An 11,640-nucleotide genomic window follows, 5' to 3' on the forward strand; every position below is an offset into this window, starting at 1 on the left:
TTTATTAAACATAAGGTAATAAAGAGCATATACATTTCAGGAGGGGGAAAAGCCAAAACAAATAACAAAACAAAGCTAACTATATTAAGGATTCTAACCTAGAATTCAGATAATAAACAAAATATACAAAAACTTACCTCCCTACTTATCACAAACAAGAGAAAACGAGTAATAAATAAAAGAGGCACCCACCTCCCTACTATGCTCCAAATGATTAGGGTTTAAGATAAATATTAAGGGTCCACATAACAGATCAACTTAGAAAAGTAAAGTAATGATTTACAACAGTTGTCTCATTCCACAGTCAGCATGTACACCGTATGTTACAGCATAGACACAAAACAACAAGTCTCTCAATCAAGGAAGCCATGAGAGCGGGGAGCTCCAGATCCATGCTTCAGGTGGCTTTAAGTAGCAGCAATCACTCCCGTCCCCAATCAGGTCAATCATTATCAGCTCCACCTGCGAGTCATGATAGTTAGAGGGTGACAAGAAAGAGAAACACACCAAAAGGAACACTAGACCAACACAACACAATGCATTCCCACGTAACACCTCCCCACCAAAAGAAATGCTAACAAGAAGTTTGCATTACCTACACTGCACCGCCGCATTTAGATCTTACACTTCAGCACCATAAACGCGGGACAGCGCATCCGCAACAGTATTCTGCGAGCCTTTTTTATGTCGAATATCCAAGTCAAACTCTTGAACTATCAACGCCCAGCGCATTAAGCGTTGATTTGAATTCGACATCCGGGCCAAGAACACAAGTGGGTTGTGGTCCGTATAGACAATTATTGGAAATGAACTTCCACCTAAATACACCTCGAAATGTTGCAACGCTAATAACAATGCAAGAGCCTCTTTTTCGATGGTACTATACCTGCGTTGACATAACGTGAACTTTTTCGAGAAGTAACAAACTGGGTGATCAACATCAAACTCACTCTCTTGAAGTAAAACCGCACCAGCGCCAGTAGCAGAGGCATCCACTTCCAGCTTGAAAGAGCGTGTAAACTCTGGCGCTGCCAAAACAGGAGCATTACACAGCAAATCCTTCGCTGTACGAAAAGCTTCCTCACAAGCAGGAGACCACACAAATACTCGAGCTGTGCTGAGGAGATCGGTTAAGGGTGATACAACACTGGCAAAGTTACGACAGAACCCTCTGTAATAACCTGCCATCCCCAAAAATCGACGCAGTTCTCTTTTATTCACTGGTACTGAAAACTTCATAACAGATGCAATCTTCGCATCAATCGGGCATACCTGACCCTGACCCACCCTTTTCCCCAAGTAAACCACTGTTGCCTTGGCGAACTCACATTTTGCTAGGTTCAGAGTCAGAGACGCATCACAAGAACGTGAAAGCACTTCACGCAGGGAACTCAAATGTTCTCAAATATCGTCTAGATAAGCCTCACATTTCTGCACTCCACTTAGTACAATACGCATCAAACGTTGGAAAGTTGATGGTGCATTTCGCATCCCGAACGCCATAACGGAGTACTGCATAAAATCATCAGGGGTCACAAACGCTGAAATCTCTGAGGCCTGAGAAGTAAGAGGTACTTGCCAGTACCCCTTAAGAAGATCCAATCCTGTCACAAACCCTGCGGGACCAACCCAATCTACACAGTCCTCCATCTGTGGAAGTGGGAACGAGCCAGGCCCAGCCACTGCGTTGACCTTGCGATAGTCAGCACAGAACCGAACCGACGAACCAGCCCTGGGAACCAACAAGCAAGGCGAACTCCACGCACTCAAACTGGATCTCGCAAAGTTATTCTCACGTAAATACTCGACCTCCGCTTTCATTAACTCACGCTTTCTCGGATTAAGCCGAAAAGGGTGCCGTCTTATTGGCTGCGCGTTTCCAACGTCGATATCATGCTGAAGTACTGTAGTCTGTGATGGAATATCACCAAATAGTGAACGATGACTTTCAATTAACTCAACGATATCTTTCTTTTGATTCGGAGCTAAATAACTTAAGTGAGATTCCAATTTATTCAAGATTACGGAGTTCGACAGATGACCACAAGGTACAGAAAAATCCTGTTCCATCTCCTCTATTACAGTCGACCCCACGACGACACTCGGCTTAACAAGGGCAGACTCGTCTTGCACATAAGACTTTAACATGTTAACATGAACTATCCGCGACTTCCTCCGACGATCAGGCGTGCAAATCAGATAATTCGTGTCACTCAACTTTTTCGTCACCCTATAAGGACCTGAAAATCTTGGTTGCAGAGCAGACCCTGGCACTGCCATTAATAGCAAAACAGATTCACCAGGATGAAAAGAACGAGCGACAGTTTTACGGTCATAATGCTCCTTCATCTCAGTCTGCGACTCAGACAAATTTTTCTTCGCAATGTCACAAGTCCTACGAAGACGTTCACGAATAGAATGAACATACTCGGATACGAGAACAAGCGGGGTGTCATTACTAACAAGTTGTTCGCGTAATAACCTTAAAGGACCCCGAACCGTATGTCCAAAAATGAGCTCTGCAGGACTAAACCCCAACGATTCTTGAACGGTTTTCCCTTATCGCAAATAAAAGCAAAGGGAGATCATCAGCCCAGTTGTTACCGGCTTCCATACAGTGCGCCCGCATCATTGATTTGAGCGTCTGGTGAAATCTCTCTAGCGCTCCCTGCGACTGCGGATGATATGCACTCGACACTACGTGATTAACGGAAATTCCTTTCAACACTTGCTCAAACACTTTAGATTTAAAATTTGTTCCCTGATCGGTCTGGATCACACGAGGTAACCCAAACGTTGAACAAAATTTAATCAACTCTTTCACAATGGTTTTCGCTTTGATGTTACGCAATGGTATTGCCTCTGGAAAACGAGTCGTGGCACACATTAGCGTTAAAATATACTGGTAACCTGATTTCGATTTCGATAGGGGACCAACACAGTCAAGAATGAGTCGCTCGAATGGTTCTCCCATCACTGGAATAGGCTGCAAAGGAGCTGGACGAATTGTTTGGTTTGGTTTACCAGAAATTTGGCATACGTGACATGAACGACAATGTCTTGACACAGCAGATCTTAAACCAGGCCAATAAAAATACTTAGCTACTCGCATAAAGGTTTTAGTACTACCTAAATGACCAGACAGTGGGTGGTCATGAGCAAGTTTAAGCACAGCCTTTCGGTAACCAGAAGGTAATACAATCTGATAATCTGGACTTACTCCAGCCTCCTTCGCATTACGAGATAGCCACTCACGCATTAAGATGCCTCGGTCCCAGAAATACCGTACCCCATCAGCATTACCTCCTTTCACTTTACCCTCCACGGCCTCAACACAGCGCATTAGAGAAGGGTCAGACTTTTGAGTTTTTCCAAGTTGTTCTCTCCCCATCGTCAGAGAAGGTTCTTGATCAGAAATATCATTATCACTGTTGCCCACACTAGGATATACAGATAACCTTAACTCAGAGGGAGAATCTGGAGAAACAAGAAAGTGTCAGACAGATCAATCACATCCTCATTTTTGCGGGCCTGTGCACGAGTGACAGCACATGCTGAAAATGTTGAAGGAAATCTACTGGCAAGCTCCGCATCACAAACCGGAGTCTTCGCTACAATTGGGTGAGGAAAAACTTTAGCACCCGCCAGGTCATTTCCCAAGATTAGACTTACGCCCTCTACAGGCAGTCTTGAGCGTAACCCCACTTTATCAGGACCTGTAACTAAATCAGAAGTCAAAAACACAGAGTGAAGAGGAATTTTAACACCGTTCAATTCCCCGAACCAACACATCAGTTCCAGTGTACGTCACATCTGAGAAGGGTAATGCACTTTCCAATATAAACGATTGAGCTGACCCCGTATCCCTCAAAATTGAGATTGACTTCATAGCACCACCAGGAGAAACTGACACACTACCCTTAAATACAAAGGGAGTAAATGCAGAACTGTCTGAAAAATTCTCAACACCGGACATTTGCTCAAGAACAATATTAGCTACCCCTTTAGGTTTGAAGGCAGCATTCTTTTTCTTCCAAGCATTACAATCAACAATAAGATGATTTGGATCTAAGCAATAGAAGCAAACCCTTTTATTCTCACCACTCTTGCTCTGTTCCTTACCCTGCACTGCAGAGCGCATCATAGGTTTCGTTGAGCGAGTGTACATCAAAGGTTTCTCCACACTTGAAAGCATCGGAGTACTATGATTCGGGCTAGAAGCAGAAGAAAATACAGTCTTATGTGTCAGAATATATTCATCCGCCAACACTGCAGCGGCTGAAAGGGAATTAACCTTTTGCTCATTTAGGTAAATCACTAAATTGTCTGAAAAACAGTTTTTAAAATCCTCCAACAGAATCAGTTCTTGAAGTTGCTCAAACGTAGTCGTTTTAGAAGCAGCGCACCATTTTTCTAACAGAGCCCTCTTATCACGTGCAAACTGCACAAAAGTTTGTTTAGCAGATTTAGTATAGTTACGAAACTTTTGTCTGTACGCTTCAGCCACAAGTTTGTAAACTCGCAAAACAGCAGCTTTCACCAAATCATAATTTAGAGACTCCTCAATGGGCAAAGCAGAACATACTTCTTGAGCTTTCCCTACTAAACTGCATTGTAGCATTAACCCCCACATATCTTTCGGCCAGTTAAGCTTAGCAGCAATGCGCTCAAATGCAATAAAATAAGCATCGGCTTCTGACTCTCGAAAAGGAGGCACAAGTTTAATGTATTTACTTGGATCGAACAAATTAACAGCAGCAGGCTGCGTAGATAAAGGCATGCTTACATGCCCAGTAGTCACCACAGGTGAAACAGCAGCAAACGCACGCTCTCTCTCTTTTTCCATGTGCACCAGCTCTAATTCACGTAGATGTAACGTACTATTCTCATGTTCTTGACGTTTTATTTGTAACTCCACTTCTTTTAATCTTAACAAGGGCAAAGGATCTGGTTGAGAGGTCAAATCAGTTTTAGCAGCTTCTAAAACATCACTTTTCAATTTCGCTATCCATATCAGCAGAAAAAAAGACCTCGCTCAACCAGTTTAGCATAAACTTCAGCTTTCACTACCTGTTTAGATGCAGAGCTTACTACAGAAACCTCCAAAATTTCAGCAATCTGTATTAGATCTTTCTTTCGAAATGCCTCAAACTGCTGTATAGTAGGTTTTTCTATAAATGATCTGACATCCAACTCCATTATTAACATTCATTACTGCTTTACACTTAAATCAGCACGACAAAATTGGAGTACATTTTACTCACCAAGACGACAGTACATGGATTGTTAACACTTGTTCGTTCCTCATACAATTAGACAAGCGGTCATTTCCACTTGTTAAATCAAAAAAAAAAAAACAAGCGGACGAGCCCCCAATTGTTACGAATTAACAAAAGTCTCTACTCAAAGAGAACAGAAGAAACATTCATAACAAATAACAGGGATCCAAATAAGATCCCTGGAGTCCCCGCTCTCACTCCCAAGGCTTCAAAACACCAAAGATACTTTAAAGTATAAAGAGTAAGTTTATTAAACATAAGGTAATAAAGAGCATATACATTTCAGGAGGGGGAAAAGCCAAAACAAATAAAACAAAGCTAACTATATTAAGGATTCTAACCTAGAATTCAGATAATAAACAAAATATACAAAAACTTACCTCCCTACTTATCACAAACAAGAGAAAACGAGTAATAAATAAAAGAGGCACCCACCTCCCTACTATGCTCCAAATGATTAGGGTTTAAGATAAATATTAAAGGAGCATTTCACCCGTGGGAACATTGATCTTCATTGAAAGTGGGTCATATATGTAGTCAAAATCTATTAAAACTTTCGAATTTGGTGCCTTTTTGACCGAGTTATTACAGAAAGTAACTTTAGGGCTCATTTGTATGTAAAACCACAACTCCCACAATGCAACACATTTGCACAGCTCCACAAGCCACTCCCACTAATCCAGAACACCGCTGTTAGGCGATATTGTCTACAAGACATTGAGGACACAGTTAGCGATGTATGGTATTTACGTGCCACAGTAGTAAACAATGCCACAGTAAGCTTTTTGTGCATTAAAAAAGGTACTGCACAAACAGTTTACAGTTGACGTTACGTAACTTATTAACCGGGAATCATTTCGTGATAATAATGCTTGAAGAAATTGTGTACATTTCACGAAATGAATAATAAATAAAATTGAAACACTTATTTTACAGTTAGACGTCCATCTTGCCATCTGCCATTACTCTCAAGTCTCTCACACTTCTACAAGAATCATTGAAAAAAATGGACTTTAAGATGAGTAAATATTGGTGCATTTGTAAAAAGTTTTCTCAGATATTTTTTTTATTGGCAGCTGTCAGTTAAAATCACATACAGTCTTGGGTTGTGCTAAAACATTGTTTTAGAGCTTCAGTAGCCCCTTCTCCACTGTTGGGCCAGTGTGAGCCAGTACGTCAAACAGGCTTTGTTAAATATTTAAATCCAAAAAAAAACGTTATATTTTTATGATAGGCTACGCGGAACTAAACTCTCGAGACAAGGCTTATGACAGATAAAATATGTTACTAAATAAATACACGGTTGTGATAGAGAATAAGAAGCTGAGCTCTGATTTCTTCAAGTGGTTGCATATACCATTTATTATGGTAAAGTTAATGCCTAGCGTGCATAGTCTTTTGCATCACTTCTAAATATTTCTGCCTTGTATGATGATTATAATCCACATCGGATAAAGTTATTTCAAACACTTACTTCTGACTGAAATGGAATTTTGAGCTCAACTTATTTTAAAAAGTTTTTAATTCTGGTGATATAGCTGTTAGCTTTATGAAATGATCCGCGGTGCTAATGTGCTCCAGGCATGGATAAACTCCGCCTTTGTTCATAACCACTCCTCTAGCCCCAGCTGGCTCGCTTTGGCCCAAGGTCAGGTCAAAAAACCTGGGCTGTTGGCCCTGAGGAAGAATTGGCAGGCACTAGCATGCCGCTTTTGGTCCGACAGTGGAAACGCTGCCAGTGTGACCCCACTAGGTCCACCATTTAGGCCACCGCTACTTCATGAAATCTCATCCTTTTATTTTGTCCATTGTTTTTACCTTATATCAGCACTTCAATATCAGAACATCATCTTAAGTATATTAGAAACCATCAGCGTGGTAGCATTTATCTCCTTGTGTTTCAGTGTACCCCGATTGTTTTGTCTGATTCCAGGGGTAATGGCCCAATCTGTTTAAAGTTTCAGTCAGGCTGTGACACTTAAAGAGATTTATAGAGTCAAGAGTTGCCTGCTAGGCTTACCATTGCCATCTCTGCTGCTCGTGTAAATGCTGCTCTTGTGTTAGGGCTCTGTGTGTTGAATGGAGGTGTGCATATATTACGTGCACTGTGGATGGCCTCAGTGTTTGCTTTGTGCTCTTTTAGTATTGCTTTGACCCATTATGCACAACAATTATAGCTCTCTTTTATAAGTATCTTGTTGTTAGTCAGAATATGCTGTATGAATAATATGATATCAGAACTAGCAGAATACAATATCTTACAGTATTACATTAAAATATATATGCTGTCTGTACATTCCATAAAATATTTTTAAAAAGCATTGAATGTTTAAATATTTGCATTTAAACAGTTTTTCATTATTATATATCAAAATATAAATTAATATGTAAACTCTTGAAAGTGTATACACATTTTACAAGTGTATTTCATGTTTACAGTGGCTTGAAACAAATTTTTTACACTTGAAAAAAATTATGTTTTTGCATTAGATACAAAATATCAAACTAAGAGTCGTCTACAAAAACAAATGTTCCTTTTCTCAAAAATATCTTCGCCTTTCTGAATTTTTGGTCATTGATTGGTCTTGAGGTTATTTGATTATAAATTTCACACAGGTGTCCTAGCAGAATAACCACTAATATAATTTATCACATAAACTATGCAAGTGTCCCAGTATATTTAATGTAATTTTAAACAGTATGTTAACTTTTAAGTTCAAAAACTTTTAAGTTTAGAGTTTTGGTCAGCTTTCCTCTAGTGTAAAACACTAATTATTTTCTAGACTTTTGAATATTTATGCAATTTAGAAAGTTAATTACATTTTCAATCTAGCAGCTTACCGTGGTCATTACTGTATTCATCTTCATCCTTCATAATTACACACACACACACAAAGCCAGAAAAATCTGCATTAACTTTCTTCTATACTTTTATAATCTGTTGAAGGGAGCTTCTTAGTTAATCCAGACAGCAGCAGGCTATTGCACAGGAGAAGTTAAAGCTCAAAACTAATATATATATCATTTCTCTTCTTTCTCTTTTGCCTGTCATGCACTGCTAATACGGACATCTTCAAAGGCTCAGGTCAGTGCCTCATTCTGTGTTTCTCCCTGTGCATCTGTTAACCCCACTGCCCCGCTGGCCTCTGTGGCCCCAGCCCTCCTCTGAATAAGAGGAGCACTAGTGTATTTTGATCACGGGCTGACTGAAATTTGAATTAGTATGAAGTACGTTTTCATGTCATCTGTGGCCCTTCTACTGACATTTGAGAAGGATCAGGGGACTTCATTATCCGGCCCAGAGTACCTACATCCTTCAAGAGGTCACAGGAGCTGACCAGTGTGCAGCATGGCTGGTTTATTTTTCTTAAAATATTACCTACACTTGAGATCTAGGCAGTGAAAGTTGCTTTGAATGGGTATAGAATCCTATATTTGTGCTATTTGAAGAACAGACGGGCACCGTTCTTTAATATGCCATAACCAGATGCTGCTTTTGAATAGTAAAACTCAGATGGCAGGTTGAATATTTATTGTAGCCTCATAGAAAAACTGTCAGGCACTGTAAAACTGACTTTCCCCATTAGGGGCTTTTAAATAAAATTAATGAGTACTTCTGAATTAATGATTGTTTCTTAACGTGGCAATTTCATTTTTTGATATTGTCATGTTTTAGAGCTTGGTATTTGTCTATGTTAATGAAATTTCCCTTTTTTTAATGCTTCAGTAGGTTCACTGACAATTTCATTCATCATCTTTTCACTCACTTCTCACATCTTGACCATCGTCTTAACATTTGTTTGAGTATTGTAATTGGTAATTCAAGGACACTCATTAGAGGAGAGGAGAGTAGAGGAGGAGAGACTAGAGGAGATGAGTAGAGCGCTGATAGGGTTTTAGCAGCTGCAGGGCCAGATGGGATAAAATGAGAACATGTCTTAGGGTCTGTATATCCCCTTGTGGAGGAAGCTATAATGTTCACTGTATTTTCATAAGACACTTTCTTACAAGGTTTGTTGGTTTGATTGCCAAGTATTTCGTAACTGCAGTGTTTGGCTTCTGGACTCATTCATGAATGAAATCGTGTCTAGTGAAGTTAAGAAGCAGGAGAATACCCTACATGCATCACATCAAAAAGCCTGCTGGAAATCTCTTGCCATTCACCAGCCACACAAAATTGAGTATAATCAGAGCAGGCACACATCTGACACAAACCAAAAGAGTGCTGTAAGAAACTGACTGAGGACAATAACACATGATGTTCGTCAACAATTTTCTTCTGTAATGTGACATATAAAGCAGAAAAAGAATATGCAATGAGTATCATTTTTTGGGGGCTTGCTTTTGTTGATCAGAAATTGCCCAATCATGAATGTGGGTATTTCATACCACAAAAGGCCAAAACCTAACTTCAAATTTATTGTGGATGTTGAAGGGCTGTTTTCCTCCTCAAACACAGAGCAGCTGCTTTTGAGGAGTCTTTTTTCCATGAAGGATCAAGGTCAGGATATTTGGATACTGGATTAATGCAAATTCAACCAGTTGGTGCTTTATTAGCAGCAGTTTGCATTTGTCTCATTTCTGCAATTTTAGTTTTTTCTGTAGCAATATTAGCTAACCAAAATCCATAATTGTGAGCCCAAACATATTGATCAATATGTGCTATATGTTCATCCTCTGTATTGCAATGGCATTCCATTCTAAAATGAGTAGAGATGGATCGGCTGTACAAAGCAGAGAGACAATGAGATTAAATGAAGACGTTATAAAAAGAAGAAAAGTTTAGATTCGAATACAACTGCTGACAATAATTTAAGAATTAAAAAAAGAAAGCTGCAAAAATAACAGTTGATATCCAGTAATCAAACAACACAGTTACAGGGAACTACTCTTACTGCCAGTAAGACTAATAATATAAATACCTGTACATACCAGTTTTTTTTTTTTGTTTGTTTTTTTTTTTCTGAAAAAAGTGGATAAAGTTCTTACAAGAGAACCATTAAACAGACTTTATCTCTATCCCTCACAGCCTTATTTTTGCTTGCATCAGATTAAAGATGGTGTCTCTGACTAACATCTCATTAGAAAAGAGATTGCAAAAGTTCAGAAATTCATTTCTTTTTAGACTTTTTGAATATGCTCAAGCTTTTCTGGTTCATGTTAACCATCCTGATGCTTAAGATAAGTCATGCAAGCTTTAATATCACACTATATTTAAATGGATTTTGTTGTAATCAGTGCATTATTGCTGTCTCTGTGTGTCTGTAGGTGTATGAGGCTGTGCCCTGTCAAAGTGAGTGCGGTCAGTACGAGTGGGTAACAGACCCCTGGTCAGTCTGCACTATCAACACAGTGGACGAGCTACCAGCCTGTGGTGAGGGTGTCCAAAGCCGCAAGATTCGGTAAGCAAGGACAGGATCTTACAGAGTAACCCCATCACAGATGCTTCTCTTAGGGGTTACGACCCCTCTCCATTCTGCCTCCCTCGTCCTCAACATCCTCATTCTGCTGTTCTTTGGCTGTGACAGGTGTGTGAGGCGTGACAGTGGGGATCAGGTTAGCAGTGTGAATGAGACCCTTTGTGACCTGGAAGAAATCCCTCTCCAAGCTCAGACCTGTGTCCTGCCATGCCCTAATGACTGTGTGATGTCCCAGTGGAGTCAATGGAGCACCTGTTCAATAGTAAGACATCCTTTTTGTCTGGTGCTATATCCTCAAGGCACAGTTTAAAAATTCAGCAACATTCTGAGTCGACTGTGGTGCAAGGACCAGCATACAGAGACCCCAGAAAGTATTTGTGAAGTTTGGGGTTGGTAAGATTACCTAATATTTTTAAAAGAAGTTTTGTCTGCTCACCAACAATTGCTAAAACAATGAAAAGCTACACTTGAATTTAGATGATTTTTGGAATAGTAATACTTGCTCATAAATAAGTTTTAATGAGTGTTGGATGATGGCAAATATTTTAGGATATTAATTAAAAGATATTAAGAAAATATATATACCAATACTAATGAAATTCCTAAAATCGTAACAATATACTGTGTGCATCTCTAGTCCCAAAGTGTTTTTACTCATGCGTGTCAGTTATAAGTCAGAAGAAAGTTTAGGTAATGATCACTATAGTAACTATGGACATGTTCCACTAACATTTGACCTGCAATCATACTGCTCTAAGCTGTCTTTTAATTTTAACCTAAGCTTTTATAGGTTAAATCTATGCCTTGTTGTTTATAAGCTCGTAAAAATTTGCCTCTAGAGAGATCATTTTAGTCTTTGAATTAAGAACAGAAATTTTTACAGTATATTTCTGCATGATTTTTTCTGAGCTCGGGCCAATATAATAGGAGTGTCGAGATGT

The 11,640-nt window shown here is 39.5% G+C and overlaps 1 protein-coding gene across 1 annotated transcript in view; it reads left to right on the top strand.

The window, feature by feature from the left end:
• LOC132152809 (thrombospondin type-1 domain-containing protein 7B-like) overlaps positions 1-11,640 on the top strand; it is a 272,917-nt gene that overhangs the window by 230,539 nt on the left and 30,738 nt on the right. The window contains exons 17-18 of the mRNA XM_059561707.1: positions 10,548-10,681; positions 10,808-10,961. Coding sequence (XP_059417690.1) covers positions 10,548-10,681; positions 10,808-10,961 — 288 coding nt within the window. The remainder of the gene's footprint in view (positions 1-10,547; positions 10,682-10,807; positions 10,962-11,640) is intronic.

This window comes from Carassius carassius, chromosome 11 (assembly GCF_963082965.1).
Source record: "Carassius carassius chromosome 11, fCarCar2.1, whole genome shotgun sequence".
In the NCBI taxonomy this organism is placed as follows: domain Eukaryota; kingdom Metazoa; phylum Chordata; class Actinopteri; order Cypriniformes; family Cyprinidae; genus Carassius; species Carassius carassius.